This window comes from Dunckerocampus dactyliophorus, chromosome 3, assembly GCF_027744805.1.
Source record: "Dunckerocampus dactyliophorus isolate RoL2022-P2 chromosome 3, RoL_Ddac_1.1, whole genome shotgun sequence".
In the NCBI taxonomy this organism is placed as follows: Eukaryota; Metazoa; Chordata; class Actinopteri; order Syngnathiformes; family Syngnathidae; genus Dunckerocampus; species Dunckerocampus dactyliophorus.
Window position 1 is genome coordinate 30,040,755 of NC_072821.1, and position 26,912 is coordinate 30,067,666.

General features: G+C 41.5%; 1 protein-coding gene across 5 annotated transcripts in view; it reads left to right on the top strand.

The window, feature by feature from the left end:
- The window catches only part of LOC129178829 (SH3 and multiple ankyrin repeat domains protein 2-like), a 324,991-nt gene that overhangs the window by 195,970 nt on the left and 102,109 nt on the right, over positions 1 to 26,912 (top strand). For all 5 annotated transcript variants that reach the window (XM_054771420.1, XM_054771421.1, XM_054771422.1 and 2 more), the window contains exon 14: positions 13,557 to 13,638. In XM_054771420.1, coding sequence (XP_054627395.1) covers positions 13,557 to 13,638 — 82 coding nt within the window. The remainder of the gene's footprint in view (positions 1 to 13,556; positions 13,639 to 26,912) is intronic.

Consider the following 26,912-nt stretch of genomic DNA (forward strand, 5'->3'; position numbering starts at 1 on the left):
ACTTGAGTACAGTAGAAGAGGAGAATGAGTAAAAGCCATCCTTTGCTTTACTCTCATAGGTCTAGAAATGTTTTCACCTTCTGGACTTCTCTTCATGATTGGCATTATCACAAAGCAATGTTTCTTGGCTCAACTTCCCACATCCGATCTTATTCTTATTGCCTTTTTTCCTGTGCTACTATGTAGGGTTGGGTATTATTTACTATGCATGTCACACAAGATTGAAACGTGATAACATGGAAGTGGCAGTGCACCTTAGGTGCCTTATGGACACTTTAAACCTTGCAATCCAACCTACCTGGTGTTCCCAGCGTCAGCGGGTGACGTGTGGCTGATTTTTCCATCGGAGTTGAACAGCTGCAGCGCCGTGTTAATGTCCAAGCAGAGGCTATTCTACATTTGAACAAAGTTACTTAAGATTTGTCCGATCAAAACATGTAGATGTTCGGACTTGTCTGCACACTTAATCAACGTTACCATTAATCACCATCAACATTAATAATGGTACTGTGGCAATCATAATTTCATAACACACCTCATACATAGAGGAGATCCGTGTTGACAATATAGCGACATGGTTGCTATATTTAACGAGTAGGAGTGTGCATTAAAAATGAAAGGCAGGAAGTGTTTCTTGTGTCATGCAATTATTCGGTAATTAAATACAAGCTGTCAGCAAAGATGAAGTATCCGAGTGGAATGCCCCGTCTGTACCGCCGTGCAATGTAGTGTGTATCTGAAAGCTGCAAAAACCTCTCCACAATGCAACCCAGCCCATGACCAGCGACAAAACCAAGAAGGCAGAGCTTGGACACAATCTTCCGAAGTACCCGGAGAAAACCCACGCATGGTCTAAAAAATGCTGACAGTAATTTTGTTTAGCATCAATTTGTAGGGCAATAAATATTTCAAAACGCGCCTGCATTGTTATGTGACTTTGTGAAATAAAAACGTGTTTGTACAATCATTTTTTCATCGTACTAAAATTTATGTTAAAATCTTGTGTCGTCTCATTCTCGTGGACCCAATCTTGTGCATTGTCTCGTCTCGTGAGTCGGGTGTCTCGTGACACCACTATTATTTACATATTATATGATATTGATTTTGTTGAAATGGTGATGTTGCATTAACGGTGCCCAAACCGCTACCTAAAAAATGGCCAACATACAAATTTCGTCCAAAAACACTGCTTCCAAAAACAGTGCTTTCTTTTTTACTGAATTTTGTGTCATGCAAATTGAAAAGAATCATAATTTAAATACTTATATAATAAAATGATAACTTAGTCATAGATTCGCCAATATGAAATGAAATCCACAAAATATTATTAGAATTGTCACAGAAAAACAAGCGACAAATACAGAACGCATGGAATGTGCAAAAAAAAAAAGATTGTACAATACAGTGGAACCTCGGTTAGCGTGTTTCAGCTAACGCCAAAAATGTACATCAAAATTTTGCCTCGGTTTGTGTACATTTTCCAGTTAACATACATTACGCGTCTTGTCGTGTTATTCGTACAGTGCTTGAGGCTAACTGTGTATCACAAAACGTCCTTGTTAGCATCCAATTAGCTTGCTAATACATTGGAAACAGGAAGCGGAAGTCAGCTCTGCCGCCCGTCTATGATGTCATCAACAGTTGACTCTGTACTTCTTTGCTCACTGCTTGCTCAGTCTCAAAAATGTTAACACAAAACATGTTTTTATAGTTTTACAATTATAGTTTTTCATGCAGAAAACAATACTGAATGCGTATAAATTATCACATTGCAGGGTTTCGTCTTGTTTTGGTTTGTTTTCTGTATTTCCAGTTTTGTGCTCTTATTTTGCTGTTTCTTTCCGATTATTGTGTGTTGAGTTCGGTTTTGGCTTGACGCCAGTGTTGCACTACAGCACACGGCTGTTACGCATTCGTAATTAGATGGCTCCATAGACCGAGCGTGGGTAGCAGGCCGGTTCATTACATGCTTTGCATGGTGTTGTGCTTGCAGCGTTGTTTTTCACGTAAGTCTACTCCCAGATAACTTCCACCTCTCAGTGTTTTTGTTATTCCGCTTTGTACAGACACTTTATGTTCATTTTTCCTACCTGAACCCATTAAAGGCTTCTTACCTGCACTTTGTGCCCTGCTTCTGCGTTACGGGGGTCACGTAGCTTCCCAAAACATAAACATAAAGGATGAAACAAAGGGATAAATGACATGATTCTTGACGTACTCTTCCCAAAGACACTATGTGGCAGCGAGATGAAAACGGACACCACTTTTGTGTTGAGTTCTATCTTCAATTCAATAGTGTTTCTAACCTTCTTTCTGAAACTGCTGGCACCGTTTTGGCTTATTTTGCAGCCGTGATCAAAAGAAAAGCAGAGCCTTGAGGTGAGAAACACTTCAATCCAAGAAATAACTCATGGCAAAACATGGATGTGGTGTCCGTGGTGTCAATCACGTTGTCACTGAAAGTAGAAGCAAACTTAAATATTCATTTACTAACTGAAAATGGATGCGTGTTTGCTCGGTCATCATGAATAGAAGAGTCTTTATTAATTGAGCAAAATGAAGGTCGAGAAACGGCCTGCTTTTGTTGTAATGTTGATGTTCAGAATTTCGCTGTTTGTGAATGCATCTTGCTGCGACGGAGATGTTACTTGCACAATATCACCTTCAAGCACTTCTTGCAGGTGGCTGAGTCTGCATTCTTTTAGAAACGAGGCACAGATAGCGTCTTAGTTTTTCGGACCACTCACTTATGTTGGCACTGGCACCATTACGATACAGTTTCAATACACATCTTAGTATGTCAGCAATGACAGAGACAGCAGGGGAGCAAGTCGCTCTTTTTATCTGGCTGTTTGTCCTCTTCTTGGTGACTTATTTTACAGTCAAACCCAAGGCTATTGGCACAGGGAGCTCCTCATGGTGTATCCTACCCAAACTGCCCCCAGCTTGGCCTGCATAGACAGCCTGTCAAAAGACAGGATGCAGCATGGTGACTTGCAGGCGTATGGCCTTCAGTTAAGGCCATGGCCCAGGCATGCGTGCATGTGTGAAATTGTTTTGGGTGACTGAGAAACCCTTTACATGTGCCTCTAAGGCAGGGGTGTCCAAACTTTCTCCATCAAAGGCCACATAGTGGAAAATGAAAGGATGCAACGCCCACTTTGGTATTTTGTTAAGCAACACATGTAGATATGCGTCTGTGTAGGCTCTCAGTCGTTCAGGAGTTGTCCAACGAGGGATAGGCTTCTTGAGACGTCATCTGCACTTCCGTGAAGAAGGTGTCGGACGTTTCGCTCCTCATCCGAAGAGCTTCGTCAGCGAACTAACACTAGGCTACCAGCACTTGTTAGTTTGCTGACGAAGCTCTTCGGATGAGGAGCGAAGCATCCGACACCTTCTTCACAGAAGTACAGATGACGTCTCAAGAAGCCTTTCCCTCACATGTAGATATGCTAAGAAAAAACTGCACCTCATCTTTGTGATAGAGCTGAAAAAGACTATTATTATTTTTGTCAAATATTTCAACTTTCTTCTTCAATAATCTTCGTAACGTAAAAAAAAAAATCATAATATTATGACTTAATTCTCATCATATTTTCACTTTGTTTATTATATTATTATTATTATTGTTGTTTATTATATTTCCTTAACCTAATTTGCCAAAAATGACAACTTTATTTTGTCTTGTTTGTTTCTCATTATATTACGACTTTTAAGTAATAAAAATAATAACATACCGTAAATTCCGGTGCATAAGCCGCTACTTTTTTGTCAAACTTTGAACCCTGCGCCTTATACAGTGTTCCCTTGTTTATCCCTTGTTTATTAAGTTCACAAAATAGCCCGCAATAAGTGAAATCCGTGTGGTCAACTTCATTTTTTTTACAATTATTATATATGTGTTAAGGTTGTTAGTAGTAGTCCTGAATTATAAATTAAAGAATAGTATTAGTCCTGAATTATTGTCAGACAAAGAGCTGACTGGTCCTCACGGACTCGTGCGCGCCACAATCCACAATATGCTACTTCATGACGTGGATATGTGCGGCTTATACACTGGTGCGGCTTATATAAGAACAAATCAGTTTTTTCCTCTAAATGTAGTGGGTGCAGCTTATACACCGGAAATTACGGTATTTTTTCTTTCTACTCTATGATACTAAAAATGACCTTTTTTTTCCTTATAATATTATGAACTTATTTGCATAAAACTTTTTTCTGAAATTATTTTTCCTTATAATATTATGTTATTCTTGTAAAATTCTGACTTTTTCTCTTAGATTACACTTTTTTTTCTTTACATTTATAATTTATTCTTGTAAAATAACTTCTGATTTTAAATTATACTGATAGAATGTGCCCAATAAAAAAAAACAGCTGCGGTCCACAAATGGCCCCCGGGTCACACTTTGGACACCCCTGCTCTAAGGTGATGGTCTATGGTCATCATCCCATTTTTCTTTACCAACACTGATCTGAGCTGAGGTTTCATGACAAGATTTGTGAAAACTGTCGAGACTGCATGGAGGAGGCTCAACGACTAGATTTATATGTACTTTGTCCCTGAAATAGTCATATTCCAATTGTACTACTTCACACGCATAAGAGGATGCTACTTTTAAAAGGGATCCTAATTATCCAACAGAAAAAGATCATCACGTGGACTAACCCTAATACCACACCATACTTATTCGTAAGTGCAACAGATCAATGTCGGCATACAGTTGGCTTTGTTAGTGAAATACTTAACAGTACAATAACATATACCGTTTTATTTACTCAGTTAAATTAGCCTGTAACACAGAGCCGTACAATAGGCTTTGCATTTTACACTACGCAGTTGAAATCATCCCACTATTAGGTAGTCTCTCTCGCTCACACACACACATTTTTGTGCTAATCCCTCTCATTCAATAGCTGTGATGCAGCGGGATTAGGCCCTGGGAAGACATGCTTTGTTACAGTTCAGGTTTAGATCCTTGTGGATCTCCATAAGGGAAAACAGTGTATAGAGTAATAGGCAGGCGTGATTATTAAGCGATTAAGCAGATATTGTAATTGTCTCACCGCACAGACTACAGTGATTCGCAGCTGTAGCCAAACCATACTGCAGGTACATTGAATACAAACGGGAAACAATGCTGAACATTTTCCTTGAGTATGTTGTGTATAAACCACGATCGGATGTCAATTTCAGCCTGTTTGCACATCGCCATTTCGTGACATGCAAAAGAGGATCACAAAGATGTTAAAATAAACAGTACATAACTGCGGAACTTACGTTTCAGCTGCTGTGATTTCCCATATGCAGTTTCATACCTCATTGTGCACCAAACACATTTTGCTGCATCCCAATCCACTTTGACGAAATTCCAACAAAAATGTACGCGTCGCAAACGTAAACAGCGTAGTCCGCAGACAGTGTAGCTAAAATTGAATCGAGGAAGACTATATGCAAATCAGCTGACCTCTGCCTCGACAATGTGAACTCCGTGCTAGATGCAAGATTCGTCGCCATTTTGGAGCATGTTTGTAACAGTTTAAGGCAATACCTACATCACGCCCTCACTCTATCGCTATTTTTCACAAATTAATTAATGAATGATCGCTGTTTTCTGGTTGAGTATGGCCTATTACTAGTAAAAAAAAAAAAATGCATATTTAAGCATATTGTACTTATTCTTACTTATTCTCTAATTGTGAATGTAGTATTCTACATTGGCCACCAGGTGTCAGTAATTGTTTAGAACTACTGCTAATTGTTTAGATACTGTGCTCGCAAGTCAGTAAGAAAACAGTAACTCTTTCTTATTGTACTCCATCGGGAGCTATTAGTGCACTCACAGCGAGCTTGTCAAACCATTGCTAATGGCAGGAGGTCATTATATATAGCAATATTACAACATAACAGTCTTATGCACAGTCTCATCTTACTAAGAACACTTTATTAACAACACTAAATTCATCACACAGCAACTCAACACTCAAAAGGTGTACCTGACAAATATAACAACATGTACCAATATGGTTTGACATGACAAAAACAAAAGTTTTAAAGTTTTCTCAGAATCTTTGCGTCTGAGCAACGCAGTCATTGGGGCGCTGCGATGACGTCAGCCTCCCTCTGGGCTCTGTGCTCTGGGTCATCTGGCTCCCTCTGGTGGACAAAGGCAGCACTGCCGTGCCATCCACCATTTTCTATGCTGGTTGTCCTCCAATGAACTGCTTTTTTGGCAGTAATGCATTGTAGATGCTAAAATAACTGCTGTTTGTTATTTTAAACTTGTATTGGTACTTGTATATTTCCTAGGTGCCATTAGAGTGTTAAGTTGCTGTGTGATGAGTTTAATGTTGTTTGTAAGATGAAACCATGAGTCAGACTGTTATATTGAGTAATGACCTCCTCCAATTATCAATGGGTTGGCAAGCTCGCCGTGATTTTTTTCATAGCTCATGATTGGCTCCTGTCAAATAAAGAGCTGCCTGGTCCTCACACGCTCATGCGCGCCACAATAAGTCATTTTATGACGTGGACATGTGCATCATTTCACCGGTGTGGCTTATGTAAGAACAAATCTTGTTTTTCCTCTAAATTTGGTGGATGCGGCTTGTACATCGGAATTTACAGTACTCTTATTATGTCTACTGTATTGGATAATACCAGTGTAAAGCCATTTAAAGCCGCCATTACTATACATTGCTGAGACAATTGCCGCAGGAAGTACGCTGTCCAGAAAAAAACAACAAGGGACTGCTAACGTTTGACACTATGTTATCTTATTTATGTCTAATATGTTTTATTTTCTCTGATTATATCTACTATATTGGGTAATAAAAATGTAAAGGTGACTATAGGGATGTTATTTCAAGTCTAGATGGCTCTAATAATGTTAAAAATCATATTTAGAAAGTTGTGAACACATTTTCTATGCTCTAACAAAAATATTCTACTATAAATAAGGAATCCTACTTTGCATAAATTCACTTATTGCAGTTGGGTCTGGAACCAATGAATTGTGATAAACGAGGGACGACTGTGTAGTGATATACATTAAAGTGATACTTTATTTCAGTATGCAAATTGGTTTGTCAGTTTTGCTTGCTGTGTCACACTTCTGCTACCCCTTCCGGAGACTGACCCACATATCAAGCCATAATTGATCTCACAAACGTCCCCAACTGTCGTTACTGTTGAGAGATGGAAAAATGCGACAGTACCTGGATTTTTAGCTCATGTTGTAAAAAAAAAAGGTACAAATCTGATAATTATTTGATTCAAGTCATAATTGTAGATGGGTTTACCTTTGCTTAGAGGAAATGAACACAGATTACAGTAATCCCTTGCCACTTTGAATTTTGAATTTCACGGCACATGTTACGTAATTTTTGCCTAAATTAAGCATTTTCAAGCGTAATGTGGCAAAATGAACTATAATGCTAATAATACAAGGCATTCAGAAGATGCATTCAAAGAGGCTGTGATGATGTAGTATTCTACACTGGTCACTAGGTGTCAGGTGCTTTTATTGCAGGTTTGAATGATCTCACAACAGCCACAATAATCCCTAACAAGGGCTACTGTTGCAGCCGTAACTCATGGCAAGCTAACACTCAACTCCGAACCCTTGACGGCACTTCCTGTCTGACCTCCCATTCAGCTCCCCTAGCTCCGGAACACAGTTACAGCAACACACCCAAGCATCAGTCTTATTTATTTCTTAAATGCTTATTTACTCTTATTATGTTTACTATTTTGGGTAATATGACTATAAAGGTGACTATAGGGTTGTTATTTCATGCCAAGGGGGTTTTAATCATTTAAAAAAAACATATTTAGATGGTCGTAAACTGTTTTTATGATATAACTACAACAATATTCCATTTATAAATAAGGAACCCTATTTTGTGGAAATTCACTTATCATGTCTGGAACCAATTAACCGTGATAAACAAGGGGTTACTGTATACTTTTAACAATACTTGTCATCATCAATATTGTCCAGGGTGGCACCCTGGCACTGCAGGATCTCAATCCATGAAATCAAAGTATGCTATGAAAAGTTTGTTTTTACGAACTGTGCTCTCAACTCCCTTGAGATCATTAACCAGGTCCCTGTTTTCAGGGTTGATCCTTCACCTTTCTCAGAACCCTTCTTACCCAACCAGGTGAAACCTTGCATGGAGCTGCAGAACAAGAGCGATTGACTGCACCAACTTTCTTACCAAGCTTCTTGCTGAGGATCTTGTACGTGTCCCTCAGGTCGTTTGACAGCTCTTTGGTCTTGCCCATGGTGGTGGAGAGGTTTGAATGGAATAAAGTGATTCTGTGATTGGTGTTTAGTTTTTTTTGTGCTTCACATTGTGTGCTTCATGGACACATAAGCGGTCTGTGTGGGTCAGTTTGCTGGTTGGTTGGGGGTGAAATACTTATTTCCCTCGGTCAAAAACAAATGCAATTTTGTTTTTACATTCTCTCTCTCTTTTTTGTTTTCTTTTCATTCTGTCTCTCTTGGTTAGAATAAAGGTTCCATAAAAGTTCAGGGATTTTTATGCAAAATCGGCAGGGGATCAAATATTTATATATTTATTTTCAGCACTGTAGCCTGGAGTGGTCAAGTTAAACTGTATAGTAGTTGAGGGGCTGGTGCCGAGTTTGAGTTTTTATGAATAGGAAATCCAGGTGATGAATTTGTTGCTTTTGTTGTTTATAAGAAGCGGTTTTTGATTGCTTTGCTCTGGGATTTGTGAGGGCTGAGGAGGGCGGAGATTAGACAGATTCACGTGTCATTGGTCGTGGTGATGCGAGGGAGTATGGTCTGATCAGAAGGAGGGAATGGAGATGTTACGTAGTGTACTCTCTCTCTCTCTCTTAGACTACCTTGCACATAAAAACCTAAGACCATCCCCACCCTTCCTTTTTTTAAATCATGCTGCCGCTTCATCGTCATCTTTCAGCTGCAAACTCCCTCCTCCAAGCAGACACTGTGGACACAAAGTCAGGGGGAGAAAAAAAATGTTCCCGTAAAGATGACAAGATCTAAGCCGGATCAGGGGAGATGGAGTTTCTGTGAAAGTGTGACAGCTGGTGTGTGAGAGACTATGTGAAGCAAAGAAATGGGGGATTGTGGGGTGGGGGTGGGGGTTACCGCTGTATATGACAAACATAGAAGTCAGGAGGTAGCAAATAAACTACTTGAGGCAGCCATAAAAAAAATCTATTTTTGACACTTTGGATTATGCTGCTGCATCGAGGCTGCACCATACACTACGCCGGCTCGCTCCGCCCCCTTCAAACCTTCCTGCTGGCTTGACGTTGACGTTCTCCTCCGATTGTGGCTTAACATTTGTAAGAAAAGTGACTGTTATATTAATTAGACTAAATTCAAGTCCAGAACCCTCCGCTTCTCTCTTCAATTGCCATTGTGCACTCGCCACAGAGAAAGTTGACAAGCTAAATACAAGGAAACACAATCTAGGTTTAAGCCCTAAATATGCCTCACACATTTATAAAACGCATTTTAAATTATAAAATGTATACCTACTCAACACTAATGAATGATAGTGATGATCAATGATCAATAGAACAGTTGGAAATGGAGTCACGGTCTCGCCTTTAGCTTGGACATCAGGCAAGCGCTACAAGTGCAGAGCTGCCTCCATCTCCTTTTAAAGCGGCTAGCGGTGGTACTCGGCTCCGCTGCTCCACAGGCAGCCAGAGAAGGCAATTCCCCAAGCTGCATTAACATAATCCACACTGCTTGCCTGTTGTAATTCCACTAACAATTTACGACCATATATTAATTTGTGTTTACCTCGCTGCAAGTTTAAGTCGGGTTGGAAGAAGTAGAATGTCAAAGCTAGTGCTGCTCGTATTCTAGCTCGTGCCCCACACGAGGCTTGTGCAAAATTTGGAATTGAATTGAGAATGTCTCTCAATTTCCAATCCAGTTCCATCAATTTAAATTAAACTTGAATTAAGGTTCCAAACAGGATGTAGAATTGCAATTCAAATTGGAATCGAAGGAAGTAGAATTCAAATTCTATAAAATTCAATCTGATAATTTTGGTGTATTGCACGGTCATGCCTTACAAGGGTGTCCAAAGTGTAGCTTGGGGGCCATTTGTGGCCTGTGGCCCGTGGCACATTCAAAAAATTTAATTTAAAAAGAAAGCTAAAAAAAATAAAAATAAAAAAAACACACACACATATACCAAAAATCTGCAATAATTTTACAAGAATAAAAAAGTTGGAATCTAATGATAAAAACTTGTAACTTTACAAGATTATGTGGAAAAATAATGTAATTTTAGTAGCATAAAGTTGAAATATTCAAGGAAAAAAGTAAGAATATTGTGAGAAACAAGCAAAACTACACACAAGTTAAAATTTTTGGAAAATTAGGTTGCAGAAAACATTATAATGTTATTACAATAAGTCCAAATATTATGGGAATAAAGTCATAATTATGAGATGAAATTTTACAAGATGGAAGTTGAAATAGTTGGCAGATTTTTAGAAAATACAGCAGAAATGTAAAACACAGCTGCAATTTTATAATAATAAAGTCAAAATAAAATATAAAAATATAAAATATAAATATAAATCATATTCTAGCGAGAAAAACAGTCAATTTTATGAAAATGAACTTTTTAAATTGTATTTAATTTTATGAGGAAAAATAATTTCATTTTAGTAGCACAGAGCTAAAATATTAATATGTTATGTTTATATTACGTTGTTTTTGTTTAAAGTCGTAATATGAGAAACACAGCAAAATAAAGTTGGCATTTTGGAAAATGAGTTTGGAGAAAAAGTAATAATATTACGGGAATAAAGTAAAAATATTGAGGAAATAAAGCTGTAAAATTTTAAAAGATTATTTACGAAGAAAGTTGAAATATTTTGAATATTAAAAAAACAGCAAAAATGGGAAAAAAGAGCAAAGTTCAAGAGTAGGCTTTTTCATCTGTATCACAAAGCTGGGATCCATTGTATCAATTTATTTTAACTATTAAATAGACTTAAATGTACAGTTTTCTTCCTTATATAAGCAGAATTGTATGATTTTAAACTTTAATGAGTTATTGTTATTATTATTATTGTTGTTATTGTTGTGATTGTTATTATCGTTATTATTGTTGTTGTTGTTATATGTTTGATGGTGTATTTGTGTATCTTCACTTTTTGCTTGTTTTGTGTGGTTTTCTGTCTCTTCGGGTGTTTCAGCTTTGTGGGAAAAGTTTGGACACCCTAGCCTTACAGCATTTCATACATGACGAACCACAGGTATTCCTATAAAAAAAGAAGGGAATTATGTTTTTTTTTTAATTAGCTTATTTTAAATGTTTGTATTTTTAGTAGTTAAGCTAAAACTTTTGCTAACGTGACAAATTCTTCCTGTTATATTACTATAAGCAATTTCTCTGAATTTCAAAGACTTTAATTCCACTTCCTGTCATTCCAATTTAAATTCCAATTCAACATCCTGTCGGGTGGAGCCAATTCAATTCAAATTCCAATTCTTCAGTTTTGGAATTTTGCACAAACACCATCTTGCACTGACATCACGTTGTATATTGTACTGTACTGTTCTACCACATACTTATAAATTATTACCAACTTAAAATTCCTCCCATTGACGGAGGAACGATCAAACTAATATTTATATATATTGTATGGATTTTTTTTTTTTTACCAAAAAATTGTGGCATTGTGAATGCTGACTTGCCAATATGTGGTGATTCACTGCATACTTGTTTTTTTAAGACACCACTATTTGTAAACTAACACAGTACTGAGTTTTTGCATATCCGTCAAGATTTTGCATAAGTATAAACAAACAAAACAAAAAATGTTGAAAAAGTATGTCAAGGTTTACAGATCTGGGTAATGACGCTGGCATTCTGAGTGCTTTCAGAGCTTTTACAGCAATTGTTCAACCTTCATTAGTCAAATATAACTATTTGACGACATAACTATATAACTGTTTTTGTACCGAGAAGCCGTTTGTTTTTTTTGAATGCTATTTGACTGATATTCTCGCACATGAATTGTTGATTTAACTCTTGGGAAGAGACTGTGAGCACCAAGGCTGTGCTGCTTTTCAGCACCGCAAAAGTGTTTTGGCATCTTCATGCTCATTGTTTCAGGCTTCATCTCAGGAGGAAACAAAATCAACTGCAGCTGGCCACTTGCCAAGCAGCAAAGATGATTTGAACAACTGGAGAGAAAGTTCATTGTCAGGAAGCAGCAGATGCCCGTCCAGAGCTAAAAGCACAGTAAATATTCAGGATATTTAGCAAATCTGTCATATTTTAGTCCCGTATTGTTAAGAAAAGTAAGTATCATGTACTTCTAGCCATCCATCTATACTGCTTGTCCTCATTAGGGTCATGGGTGAGATGCGGGGTACACCCTGGACTGGTGGCTAGCCAGTCACAGGACACAAAAAGACAAACAACCATTCACACTCACATTCACACCTATGGACAATTTCTGCTGTTTGCAGATGATGTGGTCCTGATGGCTCCATCATGCTGTGACTTTCAGTGAAGCAATGTGAAGCTTCTGGGATGAGACTCAGCACCTCCAAATCAGCAAGGATTCTCAGCGGGTAAAGGGTAGATTGCACCCTTTGGGTTGGGAGTGAGGCCTTGCCCCAGGTGGAGGAGTTCAAGTATCACGGGATCCTGTTCACGAATGAGGAAAGACTGAAGCGTGAGATCGGTGCAGCATCTGCAGTAATGCGGTCGCTGTACCGAACCGTCGCAACGAAGAGAGAGCTGAGCCGAAAGGCAAAGCTCTCAATTCCTACCATCACCTATACAAGCGGCCAAAATTTGTTTCTTCTACTGAGTGGCTGGACTCAGAGTAGAGTCGTTGCTCTTTCACATCAAGAGAAACCAATTGAAATGATTCGGGCATAGTCCGAATGCCTCCTGAAAGCTTCCCTGGTGAGGTGTTCCGGGCATGCCCAACCCCAAAGAGGCCCCAGGGTACACCTAGGACATGCTGGAGGCTAGCAGCTGGCCTGGGAACGCCTCTGTGTCCCCCCGGCAGAACTGGAAGAGGTGGTCGGAGATCGGGAAGTCTTAGCTTCCCAAATGAAACTGCTAGGGACCCGCATAAGCGGAAGAAAATGGATGCTTTAATGGCATACCCTGGCAGAGTCACATGACTGTCACATGACAACCATTCCAAATTGTTTAATAAACGTCACTTTGGGAGTGAAAAAAGCCAAGAACAAAGCTGTCCGGAGGCTATAGAGGTTATTTAAAGCGTTGTGTCACCATGGCTTCTTACGGGTCAGCATTCTTATGCAGCAGTGGCTCCGGTTGGCGGTTTGATCCTCGCTCCCTCCACCCAGTCACTGTTGTTGTGTCCTTGGGCAAGACACTTCACCCACCTTGCCCACACTGGCGAATGAATGTGAATGAATGTCTGGTTCACTTCACTATGAAGTGCTTTGGGTACCTTGAAAAGCGCTATAAAAAAATTGAATTCGTTATTATTATTATTAACATTGATTATTATTTTTTACTGTCTTGAATGCCAGATTCCCGTGCGGACCGTGCTGACAGAAGGAAGCTGTTCCGACACTACACTGTGGGTTCCTACGACAGCTTTGACGCCTCAAGGTAAGACCTTACAACCTTTTCATACCATGGCTAGTGATGGGCGGATCGATACTGAAATATTGATGCTTCCGATACCAGCTGCTCATGCTCTGAAATAGATTCTCAAATCAAAATATCAATATTTTAGATATCGTGAGAGGGATAGTTTGTCTGAAACGTTTGGATGTTGAAACGTTAACCAATTGTAAACGGAGCCATGTGTGAATTGTGAATAAAGTTTTCATTCGTAAAGTAGTTCTTAATAATTAATATTTTATTTTTTATGGGTTTTTTAAATTTTTTTATTTTTTTATTGTTTGAAATACCATTTTCACATTATTTTATATGATTTTGCCCCTTGTTTTTCTCTTGTTGTATGTTAGCTTGGCTATATTGTAAATCACCCTGCGACCTCAATATACTTCAGGGTACACAATAAAGAAACAAATTACTTGAATAAATTATTCAATGATTAATTAAATATCTTGTTTTCTTTATGCTATGATATAAAATGCACTACTAGAAGAATTTGCAAAGTGTCAGTATTGGATTGGTATCGCCGATACCAGCCTGAATTTCAGTCAGTGTCTGATCGGAAACTAAATCTAGTGCACATCGCTAATTATGACCACTCGATTCAGTTCTTTTTTCAATCATTTCAGAGATTTCCCCGTCCATGTTTGGAAGTGTTGGAGATCTAATAATTTTTTCTTCAGTTTATTGATCCATTTTAATGCCTGGTACAACAAAAGGTACATTTGTTTGGACAAATATAATGATGATAACAAACAACCTTAAATGAACATTGAAGGTTACTTTTCATTGCAGATGTGATTGATGCCAAAGACATGATGTGGCAGTGGGATCAACACGGACACCACCTTGTTGTTTTGTCATTAGCTATTTCTTCAGTAGTGTTCTTCACCTCAAGTCTCTGCTTTTCTTTTGATCACGGCTGCAAAATAAGCCAAAATGGAGCCAAAGAAAGCTGCAAGTTCCAGTATTTTGATGAAGAACCACTGGAATCAAGAAATAACTCATGCCAAAACACAACGATGGTGTCCGTGTTGATGTCGCTGCTAGAGCATGTCTTTGGCAAAATGTCATCATGTTTCCAATGATTGTAAAAGTAACCTCAAATGTTCGTTTATCCCTTTCATTTGTCATTTACATGCATTTATAATTGTTTAATGCATGTGAAACTATAATTGTAAAACTATAAAAACGTGTTTTGTGGTAACATTTTTGAGACTTGTAGTGTAGCTGTGTTGGTTAGCAAAGAACTACAGAGTCAACCGCTGATGAAGTCATAAAGGGGCGACAGAGCTGACTTACGCTTCCTGTTTCCATGTATTAGCAAGCTGCTAATGTTTTGTGATAAAAATACATTAAGAACAGAACACAGTTGGACTCACGGCTAAGTTTAGCTGCAAATTGTTGATGTTTACCGAAAAATACGCTAAAAGTGGCCGAGGTTCCACAGGTAAAAGCACTAGTTAGTAATATTGGGCTTTAAAAAAAAAAAAAAAATTAAATGGGCTTTTTGGCTTTTATAATATAATTTTATATTATATTATAATTTTATATTTTATAACATAATTTTATATTATAAAATACAAAAACAAAGACCCATATCAATAGACAAATTGGCTCCCAACGGCGCAAGCCAGCTCCTGCCGTTCATTTCAAAGAGCCGGCTCTTAGAGCCGATTCGTTCGTGACCAACACATCACTATTTAACAACATTTTTAACAAAAAATGCATACTGTACATACATTTTCTGAAGACCTGTTAATGAACACACCTTCAGCTCTTCCATTTCTCCTGATTGATAATATTTTGAATTGGTGGCTCGTGGCTGTGATGACACTTGCATGAAGTATCATCTTGGCTGGTCTGTGTCTTTATGGGAACTTCACTCACGTATGAAAATCGACCGTCAACACCCAGTGGGGCAATTTAGTCATTCTGATATATTACCAGTTGATGAAGTGATAATGATAGCCATACAAAATTAGTCTAATTATGCTAACGTTATCATCATTAACTACTCGATAAACAAATTCACTTGTATTCATATCTGACTGTGTCTCATTCAAACACTTGAAGGAGTTAAATTACTATAATTACCGAAAGTGCATCAAGTCTAATCTCTTCATTCTGAAGGTTGGGTCCCCTTGACTAAAGTACTCATCATGGGCTTTATGTGTTATTAATTTTCCTTCATGATTTATTTTGAACGGTTCATTTTCCAGGATGGAATGATGACAAAACGTAAATCGTCAGTGGTTTTTAAGAACAAGGATTGGGTGTAGAAATTGGAATTCACAGTGGAACCTCTGTTAGCGTCCCCTCTGGTTAATGCTGGAAATTTATGGCAAAACTTTGCCTCGGTTTTTGTACATTCTCCGGTTAGCGTACAATATGGCTTGTGTTATTAATACAGTGCGTGAGTCCAACTGTATTCTTAATGTGTCAACGCATTTTATAAATGATTAATTAAACAGATAAATGAACATCTAAGGTTACTTTTACCTTCACTGAAGATGTGATTGTTGACAAAGACACAATGTGGTAGCAAGATCAACACAAGACACCACCTTTGTGTTTTGCCATGAGTCGTGTTTATTTTGGTTTATTTTGCAGCCGTAATCAAAAGAAAAGCAGAGACTTGAGGTGAGAAATTCTACTGAATTACTCATATAGTAACTCATAGCAAAACAAAGATGGTGTCTGTTGATCTCGCTGCACGTCATCACGTCTTCAATGATGGTAAAAGTAACCTTACATGTTCATTTATCCCTTTCATTCATTATTTATGTGTGTTTATATTCATTTAGTATTGCTTTTTGCATGTCAAACTATAATTGTAAAACTATAAAAATGTTTTGGGGTTTCGTTTAGTTTCGGACCTTCTGGAACAGATTAATGACACTAGCCAAGGTTCCACTGTATTTTAATAAGTGATGCTCAAAGTTTCAGAATGTCTTTTAACTTGACAAGAACAAGACCTATGCGCTTCTTGCTCTTGTGAGTGACTGTTGTATTTGGCGGTGTCAGGATTGTGTGCTGCGGTACTGCCTTCTACTGCTTCTCTGTTGCAGCACACTCCTGAGCACCCTGATTGCTGATCATCTTCACCTGTGCCTGATTAGTTGTTCTATTTAAGCTGTGTGCTTACTCACATCCAGTGCCAGATTGTCCCTTTGCTACACCCTGTTCAGCTCCTTCCAGCTTGTTCTTGTGCATTGTGTTTTGGCTTTCTGACCCTCGCTCGGCTCACCTGTAAGTACCTACCTGCCTGCTTGACGTCTTCAGCAGTAGCTGTATTTTTGGTACTTCTGCTAGTTTTTTGTTAGCAGCTCTTTTCGTTACTTGTCTGTATTTTTCCCTGCTCAGCTCACCTTGCAAGCAGTGTTTTTTGTTACCATTTCCCGCGACTAGGTCCGGATGTATTTTTGTTGTACTTTGTTTCTTGTGTTGTTTTTGATACCCTTTTGTTATCCCTTTTTGTATTAAAGACTTTTTCTGTTTCACTTATTCGACTCTGCATTTTGGATTCCTGTCTCACGGCCTTGGCCGTTCATAACAGAACAATCTGGCCAAACATGGAATCCGCAGAGTTCGCACATATAAGGGCCGCACTATCCCAACAAGGTGCGCTCGTCGGCAGCCATGAGCAATCCCTCCGGGGAGTTATGGAGTCCCTGGCCGCCCTCGCCACTAGCATTAGCGCTATTGAGCAGCATCTGGGACTTGGCGCTCACCCAGGACAGTCAGAGGGTGCAGCTCCCTCATCAGAGGTTGTTAGAATTGCACCTGCAGCCAGCAGCAGTAATAGTCGCGAGCCTAGCCTCCCACCCCCCCCACGCTTTTCGGGGGAATCTATGGATTGCAGACAATTTTTACACCAGTGTACCCTGACTTTTGACCAACAACCCAGCACTTACTATTCCGACCAGGCCAAAATAGCGTTTATAATGAGCCTACTGACTGATAAAGCAGCAGCGTGGGCTATAGCGGTGAGCAAAGCTAAGCCGGAGTTGCGCACCTCCTATCCTGTTTTTTTGGAGGAGCTACGGCAGGTCTTCGATCACCCTATCCGTAGTAGGGAGGCCGGTAACCAATTGTTGGACCTACGACAGGGCAAACGCTCGGTAGCGGCTTTTTCTGTGGACTTTAGAGTGCTGGCGGCAGAAAGCCGATATGACGAGGAGGCGCTCCGCGGAATTTTTCGCAAGGCTCTTGACGAGCGGATTAAGGATGAACTGGCGGTGAGGGAGTTCACTACCACGCTCAACGAGCTTATCGACCTAGCCATACGGCTGGATAATCGCCTCCGGGAACGTGATCGTGAACGGAGTGAGGGACTACCTGCAGGATCAGCCAAGAACCACCGTCAGGAGATTCGGCTGATACCACTAACACCTGGAACCAGCGGAATAGAGGGAGTCCCATCTACGGCGGCCACCGAGGATTTTGCGGAGCCGATGCAACTCGGGGGAAGACGCCTGTCTGCTGCGGAGAGGTCGCGCAGGCTACGACTCCGCCTTTGCCTGTACTGCGGCGAGCCCAACCACACCATCAGCAGATGTCCAGCGCGCCCGACACGCCGCTCCGGACTCCCTCCTGACGTCATTAAGGAGACGGGCGCAGGATCGACCTCCGTATCCAAGTCAAGGGAGAGTCAGACTGCTCAGGGCCATTGTGAGTATGCTGAGATGCCTCCGGCGTCGGCTCCAATTCCAGCAGTCTTTAAGAGACTACAGGTGACGGGACTCATTACGGGGGGGGGCGTCAATGTTCAGGTTTCTGCATTAGTTGATTCTGGGGCGGATGATTGCTTCATTGACTCTAATTTTGTTAAGAAACATGGCATTCAGGAGGTTGAGTTGAGGAACCATAAGGAGGTCCACTCACTGGATGGACGTCCCTTGGCGGTAGTCACTCATAGAACCGTTCCGTTATCCCTTCAATTGTCCGGTAACCACCATGAGTCCATTAGTTTTTTTATCGCCCCGTCTCAATCCGCACCCGTAGTTCTGGGTCTTACTTGGCTGCAGATTCATAACCCGACGGTGGATTGGACGAGGGGACAGATAATTAATTGGGGTAGCCACTGTTTTGCTAATTGCTTACGTTCCGCGGTACCCACAGTTTCTGGTAAGCCTAGCAGCCCTGAGAATATTGACGTTACCGGTGTTCCCGACATCTATCATGATCTCCGCATGGTTTTTAGCAAGGATAGAGCTCAGAGTTTACCCCCCCATCGTCCTTATGACTGCGCTATCGAACTCCTCCCGGGAGCACCGTTACCCAATGCTAGACTTTATAGCATCTCTGGACCTGAGCAACTTGCTCTCAAGGAATATATTGCGTCCTCTCTGGCTGCCGGACTTATTCGCCCCTCGTCCTCTCCACTGGGGGCCGGTTTTTTCTTCGTCGAAAAGAAAGATAAGTCGCTGCGGCCTTGTATTGATTTTCGCGGCCTTAATGACATTACCGTTAAGAACCGTTACCCGCTTCCTCTCATGGACTCCGCCTTTTCGTCCCTTCATTCGGCCAAGATTTTTTCCAAACTCGACCTTAGGAATGCTTACCACTTGGTTCGTATTAGAGAGGGGGACGAGTGGAAGACGGCCTTTAATACACCGCTCGGTCACTTCGAGTATCTCGTTATGCCCTTCGGCCTCACCAATGCACCCGCTGTATTCCAGAGTTTAATAAATGATATTCTTAGGGATATGATTAACCACTGCTGCTTTGTTTATCTAGATGACATCCTGATTTTTTCTAATTCCCTTCAGGAGCATGTCCAGCACGTACGCCGCATCCTTCAGCGGTTGTTGGAGAATCGCCTTTTTGTCAAAGCGGAGAAGTGCGAGTTTCATACTACATCTGTGTCCTTTTTAGGGTTTATAGTGGAGAAGGACAAGTTAAGAGCCGATCCCGCCAAGATCCAGGCGGTGGTCGATTGGCCTTCTCCCAAATCAAGGAAGCACTTGCAGAGGTTCTTGGGATTCGCGAACTTCTACCGGAAGTTCATTCGTAATTTCAGCATAAAGGCAGAACCTCTGACAAGGCTTACATCAGTAAAAGTTCCCTTTGTTTGGTCTCCCGAAGCTGAGGAAGCGTTTACCAAGCTTAAAGCACTGTTTACGTCTGCCCCTGTCCTTACTCACCCTGATCCTGCCTTGCAGTTTATCGTTGAGGTTGATGCCTCGGATACGGGAGTAGGGGCGGTCCTATCCCAGCGCTCACCAGTCGACCAGAAGTTGCACCCGTGTGCCTTTTTCTCACGTCGCCTCACCTCGGCAGAGAGAAATTATGATGTGGGTAATCGGGAACTGCTGGCCATTGTGCTTGCGCTGCGGGAGTGGAGACATTGGCTGGAGGGTGCAGCCCAGCCGTTGGTAGTTATTACGGACCACAAGAACTTGGCATATATACGCTCAGCGCACAGACTCAACTCTCGCCAAGCCAGATGGTCACTGTTCTTAACAAGGTTTAATTTCTCTATCACTTACAGACCTGGATCACGGAATATTAAGCCTGATGCATTATCAAGGATCTTTTCCCCGGTGGAGTCGGACTCACCACCGGAGACCATCGTACCTGTCGCCCGGATACTCGGCGCTCTCCAGTGGGAGGTGGAGAGGAGGGTCTCTGAGGCGGTGGAGGAGACGGAACTACCAGAGGGGTGCCCCGAGGGGAAATTGTTTGTTCCTGAACGACTCAGATCCGAGGTGCTGCTGTGGGGTCACTCGTCGAAGATTGCCTGCCACCCGGGGATTCGACGAACCCTATTCCTGGTCTCCCAAAGGTTCTGGTGGCCTACCATGACAGCCGACGTTAAGAAGTTTGTCGCCGCCTGCTCCGTCTGCGCCAGAGGTAAAGCTTCCCATCGCCCTCCTGCCGGTTTGCTTCAGCCGTTACCTGTCCCTGGTCGGCCATGGTCCCACATCGCAATGGACTTCATTACTGGATTACCCTCGTCATATGGCCGGACCGTCATACTCAATATCGTAGACAGGTTTTCTAAGATGGCGCATTTTGTGTCGCTCCCCAAGTTGCCCACGGCCCTGGAAACAGCTAAACTGTTGGTGAGGCACGTTTTCCGCCTACACGGGATACCTACAGACATTGTTTCGGACAGAGGGCCTCAATTTGCGTCAAGAGTTTGGCGGGCATTTAATAAGGCATTGGGGGCGACCGTTAGTCTCTCTTCTGGATACCACCCACAGTCCAACGGCCAGACGGAGCGGGCCAATCAGGACTTGGAAGCAGCACTTAGGTGCGTTTGTCATCGACACCCCTCCTCCTGGTCAACCCACCTCCCTTGGATCGAGTATGCCCACAATTCGTTACCCTGCTCGGCGACAGGTATGTCACCCTTCAAGACTGTGTTTGGTTACCAGCCCCCGCTTTTTCCCTCCCAGGAAGCAGAAATTACCGTCCCGGCAGTTCACGTACACCTTCGACGCGCCCGACGCATTTGGCGAGAGACCCGGGCTGCATTAACACGAACAGCAGAACACAACCGTCGGATTGCTGACAGGCACCGGGTCCCCGCGCCTGATTACCAGCCTGGGATGGAGGTATGGCTGTCCTCTAAAGACCTCCCGCTTGCAGGGACCTCTCGGAAGCTGGCTCCAAGGTTCGTGGGACCTTACAAGATCAAAGCTATAGTCAACAAGTCAGCTGTCAAGCTGGAGCTCCCACCGGCTCTTAAAGTCCACCCAGTCTTCCACGTCTCCTGCATCAAGCCTGTCGCTACCAGTCCACTGTGCCCTTCGGTCGAGGCTCCACCTCCGCCCCGCATCATCGACGGCCAGCCCGCGTACACGGTGAGAGCCCTATTAGATTCGAGAAGAAGGGGGAGGGGGGTGCAGTATTTGGTCGACTGGGAGGGATATGGACCAGAAGAGCGCTCCTGGGTCGCCTGCTCCCGTATCCTGGATCCCTCCCTCATTTCCGACTTCCACTCCGCTCACCCCAATAAACCAGGTATGCCGCCAGGGGGCGTCTTATAAAAGGGGGGGATACTGTCAGGATTGTGTGCTGCGGTACTGCCTTCTACTGCTTCTCTGTTGCAGCACACTCCTGAGCACCCTGATTGCTGATCATCTTCACCTGTGCCTGATTAGTTGTTCTATTTAAGCTGTGTGCTTACTCACATCCAGTGCCAGATTGTCCCTTTGCTACACCCTGTTCAGCTCCTTCCAGCTTGTTCTTGTGCATTGTGTTTTGGCTTTCTGACCCTCGCTCGGCTCACCTGTAAGTACCTACCTGCCTGCTTGACGTCTTCAGCAGTAGCTGTATTTTTGGTACTTCTGCTAGTTTTTTGTTAGCAGCTCTTTTCGTTACTTGTCTGTATTTTTCCCTGCTCAGCTCACCTTGCAAGCAGTGTTTTTTGTTACCATTTCCCGCGACTAGGTCCGGATGTATTTTTGTTGTACTTTGTTTCTTGTGTTGTTTTTGATACCCTTTTGTTATCCCTTTTTGTATTAAAGACTTTTTCTGTTTCACTTATTCGACTCTGCATTTTGGATTCCTGTCTCACGGCCTTGGCCGTTCATAACAGGCGGCAGAGAATAATTTATTTGACAGCACTCACTGGATTGCTCAATACTCAAAACAATTGAAACTTGGTGTAATAACTTATTTATTTATGAGAAAACCCGCACATTCGTGCCGTTTTTTGTTCTCATTTACCTAAGTAATAATGTAATAATGTATAAATATGTGATATGTGTGCCTAAATTGTACAGCATAATAATAAAGGAAATAGTACAGCATACATACGATCCAACCAATTCAATGTTGGTCAAAAGATACTAATTTTAGCTTTGTCTTATAGGTGACAATGAGTGTAATATCTAATAATATATCTCATTGATAATGAATTCATTTTATTTTTAGAACATGCAGCGGGCCAATGAAATCAAGCCTCAAGCTGAAAATGGCCCCCAGGCAGCACTTTGGACACCCTTGGTTTACGGCGTTTCTTTTTAGGAAAGTGCAAGCATGCAGACGAGTGCAGCAGTATCAGCGATGAGCAACACCATGTCTGTCCGCATTCTTCGTGTCGGAACCGTATCAATTAAGCGCAGCTGCTGCTCATGTGGTGAGGCGTTCGCGTGCACTGCGTAACTCTGAGTGCGAGGGAATAGGCTTTTAGACATCAATGGATGGAAAAATGCTGGCGTTGTTGTGGGTCAGCTAGCTGGTCCTGTGAGGTGAATCTGAAATCTGATTGGTTAAAAAAACATTGCTAATAGTGTTCAAGTGATATGGGCCAGCAATTGTGATTCTGAAGGCCCTGGGCAGATTACGTTGACATGCCAATACAACATATACTGTAGAAGCTGAAATCTGACAGTATGTGTGTGTGTGTGTGTGTTTGTGTGTGTGTGTGTATTCCTGATACTTCTCTTCCATTGTCCTTGACATTGGACAATAGTGGACAGAAAGCCAGTCTTTGACGTGTGCATGCTGAGAGAGAGGAAATAGAAAGGCGGGGAAGCCAGATGTTTTTTCTCCATGATGCAGCTCTCAGCTAAAGTGCTGATGATGCTGGTGACTGAGGGGCTGTTAAACAATCACATGACCCTGATGAATCCATACAGAGGAATGCACTATTTGTCCACGACAACAGAGAGCCAAGCTTGGCTAGTTTCGACTATTTCCCGACAGAACATCCCTTCTTTACTATAATACGTCTCAGCCTCCCACAGTGAAGCCCAGATTGAGGCAGCATGTTCCCCAGGGTAAGATCACACTTCATCCTCGCAGCGTGTCGGCTGGCATGTCCCACATCCTGCATGAGTCCCATTCTATTGCCTCCCCACCATCACTTGTTGAACAAAATGACACTGTGGATAAACTGTCAGGCTTCTTTGCACTCTGCAGTGCACTGACCTCTTGAAGCTCAGATTTGGGAGGATGAGGGTGTGGGGGGTTGGGGGGGTTGCTGTGAGATAACCTTCAGTGTGTCAACAGTGCGGGCCTCTTTCCTCTCCAGACAGATTGCGTTGCTAAGGGAACAGTTGCTAGGATGGCAGCGGCGCCTCTCGCTCTCTCTGTTCTATATTTTACCTTCTCTGTCTTTCTCTCTGGCATCCCACGTGTCTTTTCCGTGTAATCCGTGCGCCCAATACAAAATGAATAATGCAGCCTTATACTTAATAGTGCACACTTGGCCTTTAAGTCACACTCCTTCACAGCTGCTTCTGTGGCAGCTCTGTTTCGCCACACCACACTTGGCCATGATTGCAGAAGGGATGTACCATTCCAGACGGACAAAATGTTTTATAAGAACATATATATATTAATATATATATATATATAGTATATGTGTATGTATATACTGTATATACACTGTATATATACTGTATATATACTGTATACAGTGGAACCTTGGTTAGCGTCATTTAGTCATTTAATCCCTTCCAGAGGTTCCAACACACACTCAAATCTGTTTTTCCCGTAAGAAATCCAATTCATCCTTTCCAGAATGCCAAAAATGTTAGCAATGAACACATTTTTATAATTTAACAATTATAGTTTTACATGAAGAAAACATTTCAAAATGCATATAAATACGTATAAATGATGAATGAAAGGGATAAATGAGCATTTAAGGCTACTTTTGCTTTCATTGACGACATGAGTGTTGCCAAAGACACGGCAGAGAGATCAACATGTACACCATCTTCCTGTTTTGCCATGCGTTATTTCTTGAATTTAATCGTGTTTCTCACCTCAAGGCTTACGAAAACCAAAACGGAGCCAAAGAAAGTTGCACATGCCAGCATTTTGATAAAGAAAGTAAGAAACACGATTGAATTTAAGAAATAACTCATGGCAAAACACAAAGATGGTGTTCATGTTGATCTCACTGCCACAACATGTCTTTGGGAACAGTCACATCTTCAATGAAGGTAAAAGTAACCTTAAATGTTCATGTGCTTTCATTCATCATTTATTTGCATTTTGAATTGTTTTCTGCGTGTAAAACTATAATATCATAGATGGTGCTGGAGCTGACTTCCGCTTCTTGTTTCCATGTATTAGCCAGATGCTAACAGGGACATTTTGTGATATAAATCGATTAAGAAAACAGTTGTACTCACTCAGTATTAACAACACAACAAGATGCGTGCCGTATTGTATGCAAACCCAAAAATGTAAACAAACTGATGCATACATTTATGACATTAAACGAAAAACACGTTAACTGGGACGTACGCTAACCGTATATTTTTTCGCTAAAAAATAAAGTCAGTAATGATTTATAAATTGTGATAATACGTGTCAAATGTACATCGTACGTGTTTATGTATCTATGCTTCACTGATAATGTTTTTTCATTAAGCGTTGAGATTTCACACTTTGGTCTACATCATGACTCCGATTCCATCTGCGCATGGATCATTTTACATTATCATCCATTAGTGGTGAGTGCCTATACATTTCATATTTTAAATGTGCTGACTAAATGTGTGAGGCATATTGAAGAGAGACGGGGAGGTTTGTGGGGCAGAATCTAACCTAATAATTACAACAGTCACTCTTATAGCAAATGTTGGTTCGAAATTGGAGGACAACAAGCGAGCAGGAGGGTTTAGAGCAGGGGTCTCAAACTCATTTTCATTAAGGGCCACATCGCAGTTACGGCTGCCCTCAGAGGGCCACTTGTAACTGTCAGTTTTTATGAATCTAAATATGAATATAACCTCATAATATTATTACACAGTTGCCCATGCATTAGATTATTATATTTCACTAACAAATTGATGGATAACTTGCTTCGAAATGAGAAGTGAAGTGAGAATGTCATGGTGACAAGTAGACAATCAAGTATTTGTTTTTGAAAAATGCTTGGAATATCTTGCTGCATGATTAGATAATACTGACGTTTAGAAGAACCGCATGCAGTACAATTTTTCTGTCAAAATGACGGATCAAATACATTTAGAAGGGCAGAGGTGAAGTGCATTATTGACAAGCATTATTCCAAGGGTTTCGCGGGCTGCATAAAATGTTGTGGCGGGCCACATCTGGCCTCCGGGCCTTGTGTTTGACACCTGTGGTTTAGAGGGTGAGGGGCACGCGTGTCCAAAATAGACTTTTTATTATGGGCATATCAGTTACTTGAGGATTTCTGCCATTTGGTCCAAGAATGTTAACGCCATGAAAAATGGGGATCTACTGTAGTTCTAAGGCCATGTCCACTTGAACATGGATATTGTCACAAATATATTTTCTTGTGCATATGTAGTTTGGCCAATCAAGTCTTAAAAATGAACCACCCTGACTTGGTTGCATATTATAATGCCTCTGTTGATCAATAAAGCGTCTCGTACGTGATCATTTCTGTTGTTAAATAAGGTTTAAATACATGAGATAATAGCGCACATTTCTTATTACACAAAATTACCCAAAAAGCTGCCCAAACGCTGAAGCTGGAGGTTTTTGAAATTCTTCACCCTGGCCGGAGTTTTCACATGCTGTCACTTCACTACGACTTCAGATGAACTGAAACAAATTCAAATCGTCAAGTAAGACATCTTAACGCTGACAGAAGACAGTAACAAATATAACAGTACAAACGTTATTGATCACTTTAATGTCAGTGTTTTAAATTCACCAACCCCAAATGCAAGAAAGTTTTTGGCTCACAATATTTGTTTTATTGGCCGAGTGGTTACTATTCAATAGATATGCGCTTTTCAATGATAGCCCTAACTTTTAATAAATGTATTGCATAAAAAAAATCGCGGGTCCCCAACCAATAGGTCTCTGAACCCTGGTTTGAGAATCACTGTTTTAACATACCATTGCACTTTGATCTGACATCAATGAACATGTGAATTGGAGTGACTTGTACAACTAAAGACGTCACAAATAACTGTAAACTGAGCTGGCAGACGGTTTATTGCAATCAATTAACCGATTAGTCGGTGAGTTAAAGGCAGACAGTCGTAACGAGGGTCAGGTCCGAACGAGTCGTCACGTTCGAGGTCCATCTTCCCGCCGCACTACACAACCGGCGAGCCTCAGCCTTCCACCGGTGTCGTCTGGAGCCATGAGCCGCTCTCATCCGGTCTGATGCCGCCTCCTCTGGAGTGCGCAGCAGACAGACACCGCCGGGCGGAGCCTCCGCAAAGGCAGCAACAGCGGGTGTAACCGCGGCATTAAGCCCGCTTCTCCGTGCAGGAGCTGCAGCGAGGAGGAGGAGGGGAGGGAGGGAGACGCGTCGTCTTCGTCGTTCTGTTTTGTTTCTTTTCTTT